The sequence below is a fragment of the Hyperolius riggenbachi genome, chromosome 2 (assembly GCF_040937935.1).
Source record: "Hyperolius riggenbachi isolate aHypRig1 chromosome 2, aHypRig1.pri, whole genome shotgun sequence".
NCBI lineage: Eukaryota > Metazoa > Chordata > Amphibia > Anura > Hyperoliidae > Hyperolius > Hyperolius riggenbachi.
In genome coordinates, this window is record NC_090647.1 from 311547816 (window position 1) to 311570710 (window position 22895).

Below are 22895 nucleotides of genomic sequence, written 5' to 3' on the forward strand. Positions count from 1 at the left end.
AGAAAACAGTTGAGATAATAAGTCAGATAACAGCCCTCTCCAGGACTAAACTAATGCTGGATACACACCATGTGTTTCCGCGTTCGATGCGGCCGTCGATACGCGTCGATTCGATTATTTCCGACATGTCAGATTCAAGCTTCGATGGATCGTTAGGTCGATTTGCCATACTTTACATGGCATTCGACCGAAAAATCATCGAAATTCGTTCGGAAATAATCGAATCGAGGCGTATCGACGGCCGCGTGCGACGCGGAAACTCATGGTGTGTATCCAGCATTAGTCGGAGAGTTAATGGCTTGTTTGCATAGAGATAACAACTGGAGTTTCTTAACTCTTCCTGTACTGGAAACAATTAGACTGATGTATCTGATCTTAATGTTTTATTTCTTAGCTGTACTACACATACAAATCATATCATATTTTTTTTCGCTTCAGTGTCTCTTTAAGTGAAAACAAAATATGAGATAAACAATTGTATCTATTCTCTTATTTCTAAAAATGACTTTTAGATATTCCACAATTTTTATTATGTTTAAAAACTTAAAGTAGATTTGTTTTTTTACTGAGCTTACACTGTCCCGTCTCAGAGTGCTAAAATATATATGAACTATTGACTTTTTTTAATCTATCCTCTCCTGGCTGAGAACTGGGCTTCTGAGAGCTTTATGGCTGTAATGCCTTAGTGAGGGAAGCTATAGTCCCACTGGATCCCAAATGGAGAAAATCTGTCAGTTGCATAGCTGAATATTATATCAGGCAGAGAGAGAAGAAAAGCAACACAACACATGTATTTGTGTGATTGACACTGTACGTACGCCTGTCCATCTAAACATGTCACTTAAGCTTCCCTTTACAGGGAACCTGAAGTGAAAGGAACACAGAGGCTGCAATCTTCATTCTCTAATAAACCATGCCAGTTGCATGACTCCTGTGCTGATGCTCTTCCTCTAATACTTTCACTGGCCCAGCATGAGCATACAGATCAGATGCGTTGACTCTGGTCTGACACCACTGGCTGCATGCTTGTTTCAGTCATGTGACTTAAACAACTAAATCTTAGTGTGACGGCCAGGCAACAAGCATTATTTATAATAGATTGAAGATAGCATGCATGTTACTCACTTCAGGTTCCCTTTAAAAGGATTCATCAGGGAATCTAAAAAATACATTTTGCTCACCTGGGGCTTCTTCCAGCCCTTAGAAGTCTGTTGGATCCCACAACGCAGTTCTGCTTTGAGCCAAGCTTTCGCTCTCCTCTTAGTAAGATCATGACCCACGGCTAAGTCGGGATCTTCTGCACAGGCGTGCCGCATCCTTTGCGATTGCACTCCTGACGGCGATGGTGCTCTGCACCTGCGCAGTTCAATTCTTTCTGAATGGCACAGAGTGCTCCCGGTGACGGAATCGTGATCAAAATCCCTACTACCTGTGGGTCGCGATCTTACAGAAGGGAGAGAAGATCTGCACCATGGAACAGACTTCCAGGGGCTGGAAGAAGCCCCAGGTGAGCAAAACTTATTTTTCAGATTCCTGGATGTATCCTTTAAAGGGAACCTTAACTGAGAGGGATATGGATGTTTCCTTATAAACAAGTTTCCTTGCAGTCCTGCTGACCTCTTTAGCTGCAGTAGTGGCTGAAACACACACCTGAAACAAGCATGCAGCTAATGCAGTCTCACTTCAGTCAGAGCACCGTGGCATAGTGGTTAGCTCTCTGGCCTTGCAGCAATTGGTCCCTGGTTTAAATCCCAGCCAAGTCAACATCTGCAAGGAGTTTGTATGTTCTCCCCGTGTCTGTGTGGGCTTCCTCCGGGCACTCCAGTTTCCTCCCACACCCCAAAAACATAGATAAGTTAATTGGCTTCCCCCGAAATTGGCCCTAGATTATGATACATACACTACACCAGTGGTCCTCAAACTAAGGCCCGCGGGCCGAATATGGCCCCCTGAGGCTTTTTTACCGCGCCCCCCCCCCCCCCCCCCCCCCCACACACACACACACACACACACACACACACACACACACACACACACACACACACACACACACACACACACACACACACACACACACAAAATGTATTATAGATGCAGTCAGCTACATCTTTAAATATTGGTGGTCCGCATATAGAATGAAGCCAGAAAGCAGTAATTCGCTGGTTTCCAATCACATTGCACATCAGGTGACACTTGTCCAATTGGACTGAAGGTTGTCACCTTAGTATGCATCACTGTCTGTCCTGCAAAGACTTCTATGTATACACTCCGCCCCCCCCCCCCCCCCCAGCAGTCTGATGTATGTTGATCCGTCCCTCGACCCAAAACGTTTGGGGACCCTTGCACTACACAATACATACATATACAAATGACTATGGTATGTACTACCTGTCTGCTTTTGTGTGCGTTTTTTTGCACAGAGAACTCATGGCACGGTTTACGACCTGAGGAAGCAGGTAATCGCGAAACGCGTTATCATTTGTGCCAATAAAGCTAAGGTTTGTATTTTATCAATGGTCTACTTGTTCAGGTAGGACCTGATTTATTTTATTTTTTCCTATATTCTATTTCGACATAACCATACATAGAGTACCTACTCCATTTAGAATAAAACCTATACCGTGTCACGAGTACTTCGGGCGCCTCCTACACCCTCCTATCTATGCCTTACCCCGACCCTGGGGTACCACCCTAGAAGGTGACTTCTAGGGTGACCTTTGTGAGGATCAGCAACCATTTACACCAGGACACAAGGCTGAGTGGGGACGGCACTTCCTCACATGCTCAGCCGAGTGGTTGCCTTCTGCAACCCATCTTTGTGAATATATTTGACACTTTTTTTTTAGTTGGCATTACTGACTGCTTTACGATACTGCACCAGATTGGGCTCCCGGTCTCCTCCCGTCCATTTCTTTATCCTCTTTACCACATATGGTAGGGACTAGATTGTGAGCCCCTCTGAGGGACAGTTAAGTGACAAGACAGTATATAATCTGTACAGCACTGCGTAATATGTCGGCGCTATATAAATAAATAAAAATCTGCATGCTTGTTGAGGAGCTATGGCTAAAAGTATTAGAGATACAGGACCTGCAGGAGAGTCAGGCAACTGTTATTTTATAAGGAAAAATCCACATCCTTTTTAGTTTAGGTTCCCTTTAAGGCCTTTTTCACAGTGCTTAGTTCTGTTGCAGAAGAATTCTGCATGTCATCTCGCTGCCTATACAATTCTATGGGGCTGTTCACAGTACTGCTTTGGAACTGATCGAATTAGAATAGCTTGCTGCATACAGGCTTTGTATTAAGCTCTATGTCCATTCTCCATTGCAGTTCACACACATTTTAATGAATGTGTCATGCAAATGACCACTTTGTATCTAGCTTTAGAGATAAGAATTTGCTCTAGGTTTTGAAGTGAGGTCTCATGGATGGGGTGGGTCAAGGATTCAGGTGTTCCCAGGTCACACATTGATTTGATTATTGTTGTATTTTTTATTTCAGTAGCTAAATGTCTAATTATTTTAGGTTTCAGATTGTGCAAGTGAAGAGGAGGAGGAGGAGGAAGGAAGTGGAGGTGCCGATGACGATGAGGAAATGGCAATTCTGAGAAAACGCGGCAAAAAAAGGAAGCTGTGAGTACTTTGCTGGAGTCCCAAAGTTAAGATTAGGAATGGTGAATGAGATACAAATTATTGGTTGATGCAGGATTATACAAACTTGGTATGCAAATTTATGCCGTTTAAAAATGAACCATATTTAAAGGACTTCCGATGCAAACTTAAAAATCTATTTTGTACTCGCCTGGGGCTTCTTCCAGTCCCTCGCCGAAGCCCCGGTCCTCTTGGGTGTCCCCACTGGCCGCCCGCAATAATGGCCACCTGCTGGCGGGATCGGCTCTTCTGCGCCTGTGCATCCACGTCATGTAGCGCGTAGTGCGCAGGTGCAGTATGCGCCAGATGACGTGGATGTACAGGCGCAGAAGAAGCCAACCCCCAGGGTCGCTATGATTGCCATTGTTATCTACAGTAGCAGTTTTTATTTTAAACCGGAATCGGTAAAACTGAGAAATGTGGGTTTTTATTTTTGCTAATTTTGCAGGTAGTTTTTTTGATGAGTGGGGGTACACACTTCAGCTGTCATCTGGTTGCAGAGGATTGAAAATTGTAAAACACGGTTTCTGAAAATTTGCTACACACTTTGATGTTTTAATAAAGCAGACTTTAAATTTGATTATTTTTTTTTTAAAGTTTTTGAAACTAATGGCATTCTATTACAAACTAGTGTCATTTTTATCAAAATATCAATTGAACAGTGATTAAGGCCATTTATTTATATTGATGTGAGAAGGTAAGGTACTTGGAAGATGCTCTCTTAGCTTTTTACTGTATCGAGCAGTACATAGCTAGTAGCTGCAATGTTCACATCAACATTCCATCAGATATCTTCTGACCTGTCACAGGATATTTAGTGGTACGTGGAGCTACCCAGATAAACAATTGGTATCAGTCATTGGCCATTCATGTGGTCTTAAACATAGCTATTGTGTGGCGGGATTAATAAAAATTGTAGATCATAAGTCATGCCTGCAGTGAGCATACAGCTATAATGAACTTATACGTTTTTGTTTTTCTCGTGACTCCTTAATTGTCTCATAACCTTTTGAATTCCTTATTTTAATGCAGGAACCTGCAGGACTTCATGGAAGATGAAGCTGAACTTTCTGGAAGTGATGTTGGAAGTGAAGATGAGGATGAAGCAGATGAAGATGAGTATGAGGAAGACGCCATAGATGAGGAGCTTCCTTCAGACGAAGAGCTACAGGATCAAGTTAACAAAATTCACATGTCAGTAGAGAGAGCGTGTGTGTACACAATGTTACTAAACATTTAACGAAAGTGATCAGGTACTAATATTGCTGTGTAATTTCAGGAAAGTAACTATGGATGAAGACAAACGCCGTCTAAGACTATATCAGGAGCGTTACCTGGCCGATGGAGACCTTCACAGTGATGGTCCTGGAAGAATGAGGAAATTCAGATGGAAAAACCTTGGTGTGTGTGTGTGTAAACATGTTTGAGACTGAGCTGATTAGTGCTAATGTTCTGTAAGTGTTAAAATTCAGATTTCCAGAGTTCTAATCAGAGGTACAAATTACCGTTGTTGTTTGTTTTTTTTTTTTGTTTTTTTGTCTTCTATTGCCTTCAGTTTTCTTTTTCCTAGTCACAAGTATACTGAAGGGGTTTTGTAGTTGCTATTTTGCATCCATGAAACTGTTAATTTAAAAGTAAACAGTGTTTCACAGGAGGCTTTAGATAAAATGTTACTTTAAAGTGAACCTCCAGACTAAAAATCTACTCGGCAGCACTGAAAAGGCTTGGTGTTTAACAGTTTCAAGGCATCAGAACTTTGTTTATCTTACCCAAGACTCAGTTTTAGCTGCACAGAAGCGAAGCTCCGCCCTTTCAAAATCTCCCCGAGCATTTTTCCCCTGATGCTGTGCAAAGCATGATGGGATTTCTGATCTCCTTCTGTTGTTTTGGGCAAAATTTATTTTGAATGTGAGATTTGAAGCCTAGCGCATACAGCTGGATACACAAGACAGTTGGAACTGTGTCTCATGCTCCCTGTCACTCCTTTCAACCAATGGCTGCCCCCATGAAATCACAAACATTTGCCTGTTTTACAACAGGGTGGGAAAGAGATTATATTACATAGCTATTTTAATTAACATAGCTAATGTAATTTAATGACAGTATGTTTGTTTAGGCGGAAGTTCCCCTGTAATATGAAAATTGTGGTTAACAAGTGTGTTCTTGGGGGGGAAAGAACACTTTTACATGTGGCCTCTAATCCACAGATGATGCTTCTCAGTTCGACATGTTCCACAGAGACTCTGACTTGGAAGAACAGGAAGGTGATAATGAAGACGTGGATGAGACAGATCTTAAATGGAGGAAAGAGAGATTTGAACGAGAACAATGGCTGCGTGAACAGGTAAAACCCGACATGGCCCTCTAATATTAATTCTATGTTCATACCAACTACTTAGATTAATATACTACTGACTGCAGAGAACTGGTTTAGAAAGCCTGTGCTAACTGCTTGTTAAACTGCTTGTTAAACGTTTATCCGGCCTGCCAGTGTTTGAATAAAAGACCATCTAAAGGAGGTTTTAAAAGGGGGGGGGGAAGCATAACCTAGACCTAGGCTAGATCTGATTAGTTTATTGCTGCCATGTGAGTCTTTCTACCACAATTTTTATTTTCTGAGGTTAGTGGAGGGTGTGGCCTAAGCGTTGCTGTAGTGGTGACTGACCATTCTGGAGCTCAGGACTATGATGCTGCTTCTACTTGCCTCCAGTTCTAGCTCTCCATAGAGGAACAATTGATAACACATTTTCCCTACTGTTATTCTGAGGAGATGGGACTTTTGGATGTAGAAGCAACAACTGTAGTATTTGGCTCCAGAATGGACTGTGGTGAAGAGTAAGCCTCAAACTTCACACATACAGAAAATAAGTATTGTGGGGAGTGAAAAATGTACAACCGCTCTCAACTTACGGGCACTACCCTAGTTTTGAAGGTTTGGAATTTTTGTTCATTTACAGTAGCTTGAGATTGCATGTAACTCCAATGGATATACTGTGCTGAAAGATTGATTGGCACTGGTGTTGTAATGCTTTTGTAACACAGAAATTCTTAATGACTTTTTTCCGCCTTTATTCTCTCCCTCCTGCCTTTTTTTTTTTTTTTTCCTGTAGACAAAAAATGGCAGTCTCGAAAAGGTAGAAGACGAGGAGGATATTGGTACTGACAGCCAGTTCATGTTGCTGGCTAAAAAGGTTACTCAAAAAACCTTACAGAGGAGAGGTGAGCAGTTGTAACGATAAGGAATTTCCCAAAGCTGATCCTTTTGATTCTGTATACAGTATGATGTGGCACTTGGTCCCATCTTATGTCTGATAGGATCTCTGCAGTGTAAAAGGACTGCAATTTGAACATCAATGATGGACTCTGTATTAGTGTATTGCAGTTGAGGCCAAAAGTTTACATATACCTAGGCTATACAATGCGTAGAGTGACTCATGCAATCGATAAAATGTATCTGCGAGCTTCCTGCCATTGAAAATATACATGGGAAATACTGTGCGGCAATGGTAGATGAACGGTTTCTTAAAGCAGGAGGCTACCACCATAAGTGAATAATTGAACATTCCAGCCAGCACACCAATAGTTCCAAAGAGGTCAGATTGGTATTTGCAGGCTTCTAGGATGAAACTTATTCATTGACAATAATCAGTTCATTCTTTCTCAAGGAATGTAATTCATTGACAATATTATTCTCCTCAATGAAAAAGCATAATGAGCAGAAGACTATCACGTTCAGGGATTGACTGTAGTTATATGCAAATATAAAACAGGTTTGTGGTGACGGAATGCAAAGTCTGGTCCTGTATGAGGACTAGTTCACGCTTGGGGCGCCGCTAGCCCGCAAACACTTGCAGCGTGTTTGCGATTGATCGAAATCACAAACGTGCAATGTGAATGTATCCATAGGAATACATTAGTAGCAGCGCTTTGCTGATCGCTGGCGATCAGCAAAGCGTTGAAGAATCGCCAAGTGTGAACCAGTCCTCACTCCTGATACCTAACGGAAGTCAGACATGTCAGAGGGCATTCTGTGTCCATTACAATGGACTGGTGAGATCTACATTTTAATTTCTAAATGTTGTAAAGGCTGGTTCACATGGGCATTGAACTGGTGTTAATTGCAGTGCTTGAGGTTCATCATTCAAGTGCTGTGCATTTAAATGAATGGACAATGCTTTTTAAATGCCTGTCCTCTCCTTTGGTCATCAGCTAAGTCTGGTGATGCAGCATATGCTTGTTTGCAGAGAAGGGTTTAGTATTGGCTAAATGTCATGCCGCCCAAAGCCCATGGATACTGGATCTTAGTGTGTGCTGATTAGTGAGGAGGGAAGAATCAGCATTTTAGAAGCAAGGTATATCCATGCACACGGTAGCTGGTTTATTATTGTATACACACAGAATATTGTAACATGCCAGAATCTTATGAGGCTTAAACCAACAATGCAAGTACAGTTAGTCCCTAGTTAACGAACGAAAAAGGGACTGTAGGTTTATTCTTAACCTAAATCTGTCCATCAGTTAGAACATTGTGTTCGAACTTGTGAACTTTTTGTGTTTGCCCCTGTGCCCTTAGTGTACCGCAGCATGTAATTTTACCGGTTTTAAAACCATTTTTTCTTTTACATTTTTATAATCCATTTTCTCTACTACAAGTTTTTTTTTTTGTTACTTATTCCCACAGAATCAAATTTTACATTTTCAGGCAGGTCGTTCGTAAGTCAGGGACAATCTGTATATTACATTGATGTAATGATGTGGATATCCATATTAGTTGGACACTACTTTCCTCTCTAATTGTACTTTATGTAAACCAGTCAGTTCACTGTATTACACAACCCCCTTGCTTATTCTTCTTATGATTTCTTGCTCATCAGTGGTTAAAGTGTGGAATATATCCGCATTTGATGCACAGTATGAAGTTGTATATTGCACTGAATAACCGCATAGATTGGGCTCTAGTCTAATTGTTTAAAATGACCTTTCAGCACATGTACAAGCAAAATCAAAGTTTTTCCTGATTAACTTCATTTTTATATTTTTCTTACCTTATTTATTTTATATTTTTGCTCTTTGGGAGCTTAAGAATGTAACCTAGATAAGGTGAAAACAGGTGAAAAGGCTTTGTGAAACATGCCCAATATGTACAAAGTATTGGTAGAATTTCTGCCGCTGGATTTCTTGCTCACCTGTGATTTAAGAGTGTATTCTGTCTAAATTTGATCTAAACTACATTATAAATATTAAAATATAGTGTAAATTTACAAGTGTTGATAGAATTTATGCAGTCGGATCTTTTTTTTTTTTTTTTTTTTTTTTTGCTTATTGGTAGTTTGAGTGGCGTGTATTTAAAACTTGGTGTAGACTATATAATATCAGCGTGAAATATACATTTAGATGCATAACACTAATTTTTACCTGCCTGTTTTAAATAATTTGTAATTTCTGTTTTATCAGTGCCTTTTTTGTACTTTTCTATCTTAAGTGAACCAGTGATGTTTTTTTAAACGTATTTTAATCATTTACAGCCACTGTAGAAACAAAAGAGCCAAAACCAACAACCAGTAAAAATCCATTTGAGGCGATTCAACCATTCAGTCTTCCTAAGGTGAGCCCCAGCCTAACAGATTATCTGGCATTGTAATGCAGGGAATGGAGAATAGTTTAATGGGAGTATATTTGGACATTCAGCCATGCCACACTGAAGACAATTAAGCCCACAGGCTGTCTGTTTCCACAAGCTTTCAGAATATCTGACGTTTGTACATATACACCAGCAAGCTGTGGATGTACTCTGCTGGTTGTGCCATTGACTGTTCTCTGCAAATCCAGCCTTCACCCCCACTCTACTGCCCATTGCAGTGTTCTTGCATGTATGCAATTACTATTACTATTACTTGTATGTTTGGACTGGCTCATATAGCTGAGCGGATGAATCTAAAGCTTTGCTTCTTGGTCTTGTTCACACCAGGATGTTGCAACACTTAGATGTTAACATGCCCACTCTGTTGTATGGGCAGTCTATTCATGTGTACTGTTGTGTGCCTAGCACCCAGCAATTTTATTGTTTACCATAGGCCCCATGTTACCCAGATATGTCCCTGACTTCAGGGTCACTTTAAACTTTACTGTGATTAGGTTCCCTGGTCCGTTGGCTAAAAAACACCCCCAACGCATTAGGTTCCCACCACGTTTGACAGTGGGGATGGTGTTCTTTGGGTTGAAGGCTTCTCCATTTTTACGCCAAATGAAGGAAACCTCATTGTGACCAAACAATTCAATTTTTGTTTCATCTGACCATAACACCAGGACGCCCTTGGTGGTGATCCTTGGATTCTTTTTCACCTCTCTCACTATCCTCCTGGCCAGCACAGGTGTCACTTTTGGCTTCCAACCACGCCCTCTGAGATTTCCAACAGAGCGGAACACCTTGTATTTTTTAATACTTTGCACTGTAGCCACTGGAACTTGAAAACATTTAGAAATGGCCTTGTTGCCATTTCCTGACTTGTGAGCAGCCTCAATGCGCAGCCACAGGTCCTCACTGAGCTCCTTTGTCTTAGCCATGACAGTCCACAAACCAACTGCAGAGAGCTACTGTTTTTCACCTGCTGAGTTGATTAAATCAGCTGTTCCCAATTAAAGGACACCAGAGGTGAAAATAAACTGATAAGATAAACCGTTGCATCTATCATCCTCCACCTATAAATTACCTTTTTTTCATATATCCCACTGTTGTATTTTATATTTAAATCTACTTTGTAAGTTTTTACGGTTTCATTGTTTTGGCTCAATGACACATTCATTGAAGTATGTCAGAGCTAAAATCTATGAACCTTTGATCCTTTTTATCTCTTTCCTGCTCTAAGACATTTTCTGCTAGCAAAATGTTTTATGACTGTAATTCCATATCACTGAGGGTTGCACTGTAGTCTTACCCAGGCTTGACTTCTAACAGGAACTGACACTTACATGCCTGATTTTTAAAGAAAAAAAGGAACACAGCATAGTTATTACTGTGCTTGGCACTGTACATACACAGGTCTATGTCACCTCGGGTATTCTTTAACCTCCTTGGCGGTAACCCCGCAGGAGGTTTTCACCGGCCCTGCTGGGCCGATTTGTTTAATTTTTTTTGCTAGCTGTGTCAGCACACCGATCGCCGCCGCCCCGCGCTCGATCGCCGCTAACCGTCGCGCCGCGCGCCCCCCCCCCCCCGACCCCGTGCGCTGCCTGGCCAATCAGTGCCAGGCAGCGCTGAGGGGTGGTTCGGGACTCCCAATGACGTCCCGACGTCGGTGACGTCGTCCCACCCCGTCAGCATGGCGACAGGGGAAGCCCTCCAGGAAATCCTGTTCTTGGATTTCCTGATCGGAGATCGCCGAAGGCGTTCGAAGCGGGCGGATGCCGCTGAGCAGCAGCTACATGATATAAGAGAAAAAAAAACTGCTGCGCTGCCTCCTGGCGGAATTTTTTATACCGCCAGGGGGGTTAATCAGGGTAAGTAGGATGCTTTAGAACAGCTTGGACTATTTGGAATAATATAGAACTTTGCATTTTCCCACAGACTGTGACAGTAAGGGTATAAGTAATTCTGGATTGGACTTTTTTTTCTTTTGCTCAAAGTAAAAGCTGAGAAATGTGTTTTTCCTACAATAATGCCTCTTGTACATCCTCTTATTATCTTTTGGGAGACACCTATGTTGTTTCCCGTCAAAAAATGACTTGCTAGTCGAATAAAACTTTAAAGAGAACCTGTAACAAAAAAAAAAATTCCCCTGGGGGGTAATCACCTTGGGAGGACGACTCCTCAGGGTCCCAATGAGGCTTCCCCTCCCCTGTAGCTGCAGGCAGTCCAGTGCTGGCTCCCCCGAAGTCTCCGGCAATCCTCCCTCGACAAGCCTGACAAGTGCTGATAAGCGCTGATTTATTTACCTTTCCTGGCTCCAGCGGGGGCGCTGTTGCGGCTCTCCGCACTGAGATAGGCGAAAATTGCGCCTGCACAGTAGAGCGGGCCGACAGCGATCGGCTATTTCCGCCTATCTCCGAGCGGAGAGCCGATCCTGCGCTGGAGCCGGGAAGGTAAATATTTACATCCCCGCTGTTTGGGGAGCTTTATCACCACCGCCGTGGGACCGAGGACGACAGGGGAAGCCTCAATAGGATCCGGAGGCCGCTCCCCACCCCACCCCACCCGGGGTGAGTACACCCCAGGGGAAGTTTTTTGTTACAGGTTTTCCTTAACTACTTGCCGACTGCTCCAAGCCAATTGGCGTGAATGCAGCGGGAGCCCCAGGACCACTCCACACTGATTGGTGTGAATGGCTGGGAATGGTGATTGCAGGAGATTGCTCGCTCCAATGCGTGCGCCTCTCCGCATGGATGATGGAGCTCCGCCTCTCCATCAGTCTCCCAGTGGCAATTGCTGCTTGGAGACTTAAATGGCAAAACTGCCGTCTAATAAGGCTGTACAGCGCTGCGATCTAAGGCAGCGCTTTACTGGGGACAGCTGAGTGACATGGCTGTCCCCCTAGGGGACACAGGAGTGATCTGCTGTGATAGACTGACGGAGGGAGGGAAAACTAATAAAAAATTTTTAATATTTTATTTAAAGAAAGCTCTGCTGGTGGGGAAAAAGGGGGGTTGGGGCGGGGGGGGGGGGGGGAATCACTTGCGTGCTGAGTTGTACGGCCCTGCAGGGAGGCCTTAAAGAGGAACTCCAACCAAGAATTTAACTTAATCCCAATCAGTAGCTGATGCCCCCTTTTACATGAGAAATCTATTGCTTTTCACAAACAGACCATCGGGGTGCTGTATGACTGATACTGTGGTGAAACCCCTCCCACAAGAAGCTCTGAGGACCACCGGTGCTCCTGGCAAACTGCCACAATGTAACAATGTTCACAGACAGGAAATAGCTGCTTACAGCTGTCTGTAACGGCCAAAACAGCTAGCAGCAGCTACATAACCTGCCCACAGTAAAAATGTCACCATGTGATACATGTCAGAATGTAAATCGGGGAGAGTAAAGATTTTACAATGAGCGAACACTGACTAAATCATTTATACATAATTATTGTAAAAATGAAGCACTTGTTTGTTACATTTTTTTCACTGGAGTTCCTCTTTAAATCTGCAGTGACCTATTTTAGTAAAAATGGCCTGGTCACTGGGGGCTTAACACCACAGTCAAAATTTGTCAGGGGTATGAATGTTTTCGGGCAGCACTGCATAAACAGACATTTATTTTTTTTTTTTGTTCTCTGCTTAAAGGGGAACTGAAGAGAGAGGTATATGGAGGCTGCCATGTTTATTTCCTTTTAAGCAATACCAGTTGCCCGGCAGCCCTGCTGATCCTCTGCCTCTAATACTATTAGCCCCTGAACAAGCATGCAGCAGATCAGGTGTTTCAGACTTTAACCACTTTACCCCCCGCGGTACGAATTTCTCCGTCCCTTTTTCCCCCCCTAAAAAACCAAGGGACGGAGAAATCCGTACCTTCCGCGATAGCGCCACTGTCCGTGCTCCCGCCGCTCGTGCGCGCCGCCTGCTCGCCCAGAGATCAATTAACGGGAAAATCCATTCCCGTTCGTTGATCTAAGCCCCCGCAATGATCCGCTGCTTCTATTAGAAACAGCGCGATCATTGTGATGTTCCCAGCCTAGTACTGCTTCCTGTAAGCGTCCTTCCGGACGCTTACAGGTCGCATGTAAACAATCTGTGGCCAAATAGTAAAACTACACCCTAAAGTATTTTACATATACAAATGCATTAGTTTTCCACAATAAATTAACTCATTACCTCCTACACTCCCCAGTTTTTTTTGTAATTTAAAACAAAAACAAAAAATATACAATAAAAAAAAAGTTACCTTAGGGACTGAACTTTTTAAATATTTGTCAGGAGGGTATAACACTGTTACTTTATAAACTACGGGCTTGTAATTAGGGATGGATGCAAAACTGAAAAAAAATGCACCTTTATTTCCAAATAAAATATTGGCGCCAAACATTGTGATAGGGACGTAATTTAAACTGTTTTATAACCGGGACAAATGGGCAAATACATTTCATGGGTTTTAATTACAGTAGCATGCATTATTTAAAAACTATAATGGCCGAAAACACATTTTTTTCCTATTTTCCCATTAAAACACATTTAGAATAAAATAATTCTTGGCATAATGTCCCACCTAAAGAAAGCCTAATTGGTGGTGAAAAAAAACAAGATATAGTTCGTTTCATTGTGATAAGTAATAATAAAATTGTAAACGAATGAATGGAAGGAGCGCTGAAAGGTGAAAATTGCTCTGGTGTTCAAGGGGTAAAACCCCTCAGTGGTAAAGTGGTTAAAGTCCGATCTGACAAGACTAGCTGCATGCTTGTTTCTGGTGTTATTCAGATACTACTGCAGAGAAATAGACCAGCAGAGCTGCCAGGCAACTGGTATTTATTAAAAGGAAATAAATATGGCAGCCTCCGTATACCTCTTACTTCAGTCCCCCTTCAAAAATGTTTACTTGCCTGACACTTGTGCTAATCATTTGCCTATTATACTTTTTGGATTTTCTAATCCACGATGAATGTGGACATCAGGTGCTCTGACTCCACTAGCTTCATGCTTGCTGAAGGCTTGTGGCTAAATCAATGAGCGTACAGCCAGGAAATTGACTTTGTAAGGATTACTGCTTTATTCTTAGTACAGTGTCCTTAACTGTAATGTGGATCATGGAATAATGTGTCCAGTCACTCTGCAGTAACATTATGTTGCTCAGTAAAGTCAGATACTTGTCCCAGGTGAGTAGTTGAGAAAGTATAGCCAAAATAAATCATCACTACAGGAAATTACCTTTTTTTCAAAGTCGAGATGGCAGCCTCCATAGAGCTCTAAAGACATGAAGTTTAGTGAGTCTTACATGTAATTAAAAAACATCTATATATATTTCTTCCTTTGTACCTCAATGCCCCAAATGTAGACTTCCAAATGCTAATCTATTTCACTGTGTGTGGGAATGTCCAGTAATAGTGAGGTTTTGGAAGAGAGTGTGCAGATTGATTAAAAGAATGTGCAAGCATGATGTGAAGAGGGATCCATGGATGCTGCTGCTGAATTTTTGGGAATCTAATCCTGGAAATAAAGAGCAAACCAACTAATCTGGTTCATATCACCTTAATTGCAGCTAGAAAAGTAGTGTTCAATAGATGGATTTATTCAGCAACTACTTCTTTGGCAGAGCTTAAAAAATACCGACTCTTGCTCACACAGAAAATATCACGAAAAAACTGTTTACAACTTGGAAACTTTTTATAGAATTCTTTTATAGTACTGCTGAGATCGCAACAATCATGGGTCCATTTAAGTATACCTCATGATATTGTACAGAGCAATTTTGGGGAAGTCTCGGAAAATTGGAAATTCTGTTACCTAAATGATTGAGAATTTTATGCTATTAAATATGACCAAGACCTATCATATGCTTGCACTATTGAGAAGCTATTAGATCCGAGGGATACCCTGGCTGCAGTTGTTCTTTGTTATTGTTGGGAAATAAGAAGGGGGAAAGAGGGGGAGGGCCGCTATTAGGGGGATAATAAAATGAAAAGGAACCTAATTAAACCTGAGATGCAACTTTTGGATTATGTATTTTACTTGTATTTACCTGATTCAGAATGTATGTATAATGAAAATTTGGCACCTGCTTATTGAAAAAAAAAATCCTACTTTTTTAATATACTTATAACACAATTTTCTTCACTTTTCATTTTAAGACGAAGACTGGCTCAATGTTAAATATGCCAAAAGAGGTCCTTCAGAAACTTGCCACAATGTCAAACTTAAATCCGAACGCTCCCAGGAACACAAGGAACTTTGTTTTTCAAACACTTTCTCCACAGAAGAAGGGGGAATCTGTAGAAAAACCCAAACCAAAGGTATGAAGGGAAGTGGTTGTCATATGCTCACACTGTGTGCTGCTCATACTGTTGCTTTTATTGATTGTACTGCTATAGCAATGATTACCTATGGTGTATCTGTTATAAAACTGTAGAAATGATTCCACCTGATTCACTTAAATATTTTAGAGGGGGCCTCATAAGCAGTCAGTTCAAGCCTTTCTTCACAAAAAAAGCAGGGCTAATTTATAAAGACGGGTGGGGGAAAAAACTCATAAAGTGTCAATGCCCAGAGCACCCAGTCCAAATTTAAGGCTGCGTTCACAGTGGGAGTTGCGTTCCTTGTAACAGGCATGCAGTGCAACGGGAAAGTCATGCTGCCCGTTATCCACGCTTTTTATCGCATACAGTAAATAAAAGTATTCTTCAGTCACTGTTGACATATGCGTTTTGCAGTTGTTCAGATGTCACATGCACCAGCTGCACTGTGAACAATGCTGTGGGTGGTGCATTGCAGTGTGGAAAGCTACGTTAATATGCGACCATTCCACCACACTGCAACGCACTACTGTGAATGTAGTCTGACCTGATTGGTTGCCCTGGGCAGCTGCTCCATTTTCCCCATTGTTTACTTGGCACCTGTTTTGGTAAAACATCTATTGTGTGTTATAGATGCAGCTATTATAACTTTTTTTTTTTAAATAAAGTTTAGTTACCCGTATATTTCAGCGTTTAAGACGACCCCCTAACTTTTCCAGTTAAAATATAGAGTTTGGGATATACTCACCGTATAAGACTACCCCTCTTCCAACGCACACCAAATAAAAATTAAAAAAACATATACTGGTGTTATGAACAGATACTGATGCTGTATTGTATGTGGTAACCAGTATATTACAGGTGATTGACTGGTTGGATTGGTCAGCTCTACCTGTCTCCCTGTTTTATCAGAGCGGTATGGAAGAATAGATCGTGCTGTGCCCATAAATGCCTCTTTCACCCTTCTGGCCCACCCTTGTATCCTATTTACCTCCTTCTCCACCTCTCAGATCTCGCACATGTGCGCCTGCCCAGCTTCACTACAGTCCTCAGCAGCGAGATCTGAGAGTCGGTAACAGGATAGGGTGTATCACTTGCCATCAATGACACCCGGAGTATAAGACAAACCCCTGACTTTTCAGAAGATTTTCAAGGGTTAAAAAGTAGTCTTGTATGCCAGAATATACAGTACAAATAAATGTTTTTAAACTTTGAAGGCACATCTAGTTAAGTCTGTATATGCTATCTCTACAAATCACTGATATTATGCTCTGAATTTTCTTCATCTGCAGTATAACATTCTATACAAAGGTGTTTTACCCTGGCCAAACTGCCTTTTAGTTTTGTATATGGAAAGTTAACTGTGGGCACAATTCATTAAAGCGGACCCAAACTGAAATTTTTTTTCATTCAAAATATTTTGTTGCACCACTCTGACACATAGGCCTAGTGCACACCAGAGCAGTTCGGCTGCTTTTTGCGATCCGCTTGCGGCTGCAGATATGCTTGGGTAATGTATTTCAATGGGCTGGTGCACACCAGAGCGGGAGGCGTTTTGCAGAAACGCATACTCCCGGGCTGCTGCAGATTTTGGATTGCGGAGGCGTTTCTGCCTCAATGTTAAGTATAGGAAAAACGCAAACCGCTCTGAAAAATGGCACTTCAGAGCGGTTTGCCAGGTGTTTTTTGTTACAATAGCTGTTCAGTAACAGCTTTACTGTAACAATAGATGAAATCTACTACACCAAAAACGCTTCACAAAACCGCAAAATGCTAGCTGAAACGCTACAGAAAAATAAGGAAAAGCGTTTCAAAATCTGCTAGCATTTTGAGGATCTGCTAGCGGGTTTTGGTGTGCACCAGGCCATACAAAGATAATTAAACTCTCCTTCAAGCCTATGATCATTTCAGTGCATGCTTTTCACCCTTCTCTTTTCTTAACTAGGGTTATACAGGTGGCAGCCATTAGCCATTCCTTCTTTGCCAGACACCTTCTACTCCACCAGTTTGCCGGATTCTGTCCCGGCAATATGAAAGGAAGGGAGGGGTTCCTCCAATAAATGTAAAATATTTTATATTTGTCATCATGCAGGTGAAAAAAGGCTGATATTTATCATAATTTAGAAAATAGATTTTATTTTTGAAATCTTGTATTTTTAATTTGGGTCCACTTTAAAGACCTTTTGTCCATTTATATCATTTGACATATTTATTTCCCTTTAATTAAACAATGCCTAGCAGTCCTGCTAGACCCTGAACGAGCATGCAGCAGATCAGGTGTTTCTGCCAAAAATCTGACAAGATTAGCTGCATGTTTCAGGTGTTATTCAGACATTCCTGATGCCAGAATCAGCAGGTGAGGTGGGCAACTAATATTGTTTAAAAGGAAGTAAATATGGCAACCTTCATATACCTCTCACTTCAGATATTCTTTAAAGCTATAGTTCAGGCTCAGTTTTTAGTTTTCTTTCAGTGCTCTGTTTTGATATCTAGATGACCTAAAGTGGGAAAAGTTGTTGAAGCTCCGATGAGAAATATGAAAAATTGTTGATGGCTATATATAACTCACAAGACCTTGTTTTGGAGGGGTTTATCATATTTTATACAGTACTGTAATTTGAAATGTTGATCATTTTAAGAGATTTTATTTTCTCTGCAGGTACGAAAGAACATCACTGCTGCTACACCTTCTCCCAAACGTTTCAGACCCAACAATGCTACTACTGCTGCCAGCAAGAGCCGAAGTATATTCCCTCTCTTAGAGAACTAGTCAATTGCACTTTATTTCACACCATTCTGTAGTACTGGGTAAGCTGAACTGTGTGGATGCTTGTTACACCAGCATGGACAACGCGGATGTTTGTAACACAAGCTGTGGACAACGTGGATGTTTGTAACACAAGCTGTGGACAACGTGGATGAATTCTTCAGGCAATACCACTGTGTTGCATTTGTTTGTTTTTTAGCAGCAGAAATGTTCCCCATTTATCTGCTTGCATTGATGTAAATAGGTTTAAAACTTTATTTATATAGTTGTGTAATGTCTGTGTGTGTGTGTGTGTATATAAGTGGCAGCATATATAACTTTTAAGTCAAGGTATTTGTTGTTTTTTTTTTTTTTTTTTTATGAGTCAAGTGAGGCATTTTAAGTGAACCTGAGACGGCAGTCGTTACCTCGGCCCTAGATGACTGCTGGATGCTTTCTACATTTGACCATTGAGCCTCTCTAAATGTGCCATTTATCATCATTTAAAATATAGCACTATTGTTCAACGTATTTGGTGGTAAGATACGTACCTTTAAAAAATCCAATTTCTTCAGAGGTTTTTGTACTTGAAGTTAAAATTTGAACCAGTCCTCAATATATTTTAATCAACATGCTGAAATGAATTTGAACTTGAATGAAAATCAGCCCTGAACCCTTGGTGTACAGGGGAGCTCATATGCTGCTAGCTGTGTCAGATGCTCCTCCTGCCAACTTCTGATAGGCCACTCCCATAGCTTCCAACTCTCCTATACAAACCTATTACAGTCTTGAAATATGCCTGCAGCTATTGACCCCACTTGCAAAAACTTGGCCCTAGTGAATGCTTGCATGCACACAGTGGGTTAGTTCAGCAGGGAGTGCTCCTATACCCCTAAACAGTTGCACTCTCCTCCCTTTCTGAAAATATTATAAATGGTACTCCCTAACTAGTTCTCACTGGCATTGTAAACAAATTAGCTCTGCTTGTGGCTGTACTGTACAGCTGGTTCATTACAGCACTTGTGCATGCACTATGCAGTCAGCATACGCACAGTACAACGGGTCTGAGATGTATACAATGCCAGGTCTGTCACAGTGAATGCTGGGCGACTAAGTATTTGGGCACAGGTAGGATGCATGGGTAATTGTACTTTTGAAAGTGGATTGTGCACTTTTTAGTACACCTGTTTTTCAGAACATTTGTTTCAAGCTCCAACATGCAGGCACCAAAAAGGGCAGAAGCATTTTAAAAAGGCTATATTGAATTTTATATCTTAAGGCAATTGCTCTTATTCAGATCTTATTTTAATGGTAATATTCTATTGTACATTTTGTTTTCTGCTCTACCTCAAGAGTAGCAGTGCTGTCACATGTATTCTAGTATAAACAGACAAATACCATGACACGATCATATTTATTTTCGCATTGTGTATATAGCCAGGCAGATCAGTATACATGTACAAATATTCCATGCCTTTTTTAAAGATGAATCTCAAAAAGGGCATTACATTTGTCTAAAAGTTTGTAATATTGTTTTGTACAGTATATTGTAACATTTTGTAAAGCTGCTTTACATTTTGATTCTATCTGATTAATAAAGACTTTTTAGGGAAAAAAAATTGTGTTTATTTTTAAAGAAGCCACTAGAGGGGGCTTAAATTAACAGTTAGGGGCTTGACTGTTCAGGAAGAGAATTGCATAGGACTACTTTTACTACTTAAGCCGGGTACACACCATGCAATTTACCATCAAATAATCTGGTCGAATTGATCATTTTTGACATTCCTGATAATTTTTCGACAGGTCCAAAGCGATCATAAAAATGATCTGAAACCTGATCGACCCGTGAATCTGATGGGAAATTGCAGTGTGTACTAGGCAATATGGAAAGACTGGCAATGTCTGAAAAATGTAAGATCTGATTTAAGCAGGGTTATTACTTACTGTACTCACGCCTATCGGCTGAGGAGGTCATTATTGGCTGCCTCAGCCAACTTCAGTCATGCGTGTGTACAAGCTCAGATTACTTATGACTAATATACACAAGTATTTGAGTTGAATTCAGTTGTCAATTTAACATTCATTTTGGTGGAGGTCCACTGGTGGTCAGCAATAGTTTAACTAGCTTTTATTCCCCTTCAGTTAGGGCTCATTCACACTATGTGATTAGCAGCCGATTCCCGCTAAAGCGCTAGCTCTTTGTTACCCTGTGGCAGTGTTTTTACTGACAAAAAGATAAATCACATATCATGCTTTTCTCCTGGCGGACTCAAAGCGCCATAGCTGCAGCCACTAGGACACGCTCTATCTATAGGCAGTAGCAGTATTGGTGGGATTTGCCTAAGGTCTCCTACTGAATAGGTGCAGCTTACTGAACAGGCAGAGCTGAAATTCAAACCCAGGTCGCCTGTGTCAGAGGCAGAGCCTTAACCAGTATATCCAACTCGCACTGCCGCGATTGGCGCTGATCGCGGGTGTTTTGCCATTAGCGCCAATTTCAAACGTGTTATCTGCAGCATTTTCGGGGTGACTCTGAAGCGATCGCGGTACAGTGCTTTTAAAGTGCTGACCGTGATTGCTCTGAAATTGCGGAAGTGTACAGTGATTTTTACCGCACTAATCATGGTAAAATCACCTGTGCAAAACTGAAGCGCTAAGGGCTCTTTCACATTAGGGCAGATTATCTGCGGTTCAACGCAAAGGATAAAGTTTGCATTACCCAAGGTGAAATGAAAGTCCATAGACTTTCATGTTAGCTTTCACATAAAACGCTGCGTTTTTGTGCGTTGCGTTACACTGCACCCAGGCGCAGTTTTTTGGCCAACGCTAGCTTTATGCGTTACAATGTTAGTCAATGTAAAACGCACACTATGCGCGTTTTTAATCCGTTAACGCAGGCAATCAGTCCCAGAATGCAACAGAGGAACAATGTAGAAAGTTGAAAACTAAAAGAAAAAAAAATTATCTGCGTTTTCCTATGTCCTGTAACGCATTGAAAACGGATTAAAAACGCACACTCACTGCAGTGCAACGCATATCAAAACGCATTAAAACGCATACAACAAAACGTATGCTTTGAGCATTCTCCAACGCAAGCTCTGATGTGAAAGAGCCCTAAGCGCTTCCATTTTGCACTGTTTTAAACAAATCTTTGGCCGTTTTGTGCTTTTAGATGTGAATGGGAAACTGGTGCTGGAACTTTAACCCAGGATTGAACTTCATCCAAATCAGTAGCTGATATCCCCTTTCCCACAAAAAAAAATCTTTTCCTTTTCTCAAATAGATCAGGGGGTTATGTGTGGCTGATATTGTGTTGAAACCCCTCCTACAGTGTGTGTGACTCTCATTACATTGTGGGAAATAACAGCTTTTTCCAACTGCTAAGCAAGTCATATCTCCCTCCTTTGTGCATAGAACTCTGTGAACGAACATTCCGCACAGATCACCTGTCAGAATAAAAAATGTTGCCACCTGTGATAAATTCAGAATGTAAATCAGGGAGAGGTAGGATTCTAGAATGGGCAACGCTGAATAAATAATCTATATATGAATTTTGTAAACATTAAGTAATCATTATTTTCACTACATTTCCTCTTTTAAGGGAACCTGAAGTGAGTAGCCTATGCTGGCGGCCATATTTACTCCCTTTTAATAAACACATATTTACTCCCTTTTAAGAAACAAACATGCAGCTAATATATTAAGACTTCAGTTTACAGCACCTGATCTGCATGCTTGTTCAGGGTCTATGGCTAAAAGTTTTAGAAACAGGATCAGCAGCACAGCCAGGAAAGTTGCATTGTTTAAAAGGATGTAAATACAGTAGGTCAGCCTCCATATGCCTCTCAGTTCAGGTGTGCTTTAAGTCCTTAACTGGCTTTAGGGGCTATGGGGGCAGTTGGACCAGCCTGTATCGTATCATATTTTCCCCATTAACCCCTTCCCAAATGCTCTTCCAAAAATCTCAAAACATGTATTCCATACATATTACACAGAATGCAACTCTGTCCACTATAATCCACAGAGCTAGTTTTTGTAAGTGGTATTTTGCTATCTCAATCATGGCACTCTTTCATTAATATCAGATTAAGGTGCCCATACATCTAGTGATGTATGGGCAGATTGACCAAAGACAGATCTCTGTGATCAGAGAGAGATCTGTTGGCTGCCCATAAACCACATTCCGATTCCCAGTCCATTTCAGCAATTAAATCTCACCTGTTCCAGCTGCTCCTGCTTCCCCCATTCACGTCTTAAGTGGCTGCTGTGCATCATCCATTTAGGTAGAATGATTTAATCGGACCGCAATATCAATAGATGCATGGCCACCTTTACTGCGTTAAAGTTACAAAAAAATGCACCCCACCACACTTGCTACCACCTCCATAAATCAATTTAAAATATGGTAATCTGTCTTATCGGCATTCACCAACATGCAAAATATAGGGGCCTCATCCTGCTTTGCATACATAAACAAGTGAAACTCGAAAAATTAGAATATTGTACAAAAGTCCATTTATTTCAGTAATTCAACTTAGAGAACCCGAGGTGAGATTTAATTATGTTACTGGG

At 41.3% G+C, this 22895-nt stretch overlaps 1 protein-coding gene across 1 annotated transcript in view; it reads left to right on the plus strand.

Moving 5' to 3' along the window:
* CLSPN (claspin) overlaps positions 1 to 19926 on the plus strand; it is a 59600-nt gene extending 39674 nt beyond the window's left edge. The window contains exons 18-25 of the mRNA XM_068269095.1: positions 3526 to 3632; positions 4683 to 4844; positions 4930 to 5051; positions 5858 to 5994; positions 6761 to 6869; positions 9176 to 9255; positions 15416 to 15577; positions 18237 to 19926. Coding sequence (XP_068125196.1) covers positions 3526 to 3632; positions 4683 to 4844; positions 4930 to 5051; positions 5858 to 5994; positions 6761 to 6869; positions 9176 to 9255; positions 15416 to 15577; positions 18237 to 18347 — 990 coding nt within the window. The 3' untranslated portion in view covers positions 18348 to 19926. The remainder of the gene's footprint in view (positions 1 to 3525; positions 3633 to 4682; positions 4845 to 4929; positions 5052 to 5857; positions 5995 to 6760; positions 6870 to 9175; positions 9256 to 15415; positions 15578 to 18236) is intronic.
* The last annotated feature ends 2969 nt before the right edge of the window (positions 19927 to 22895 follow it).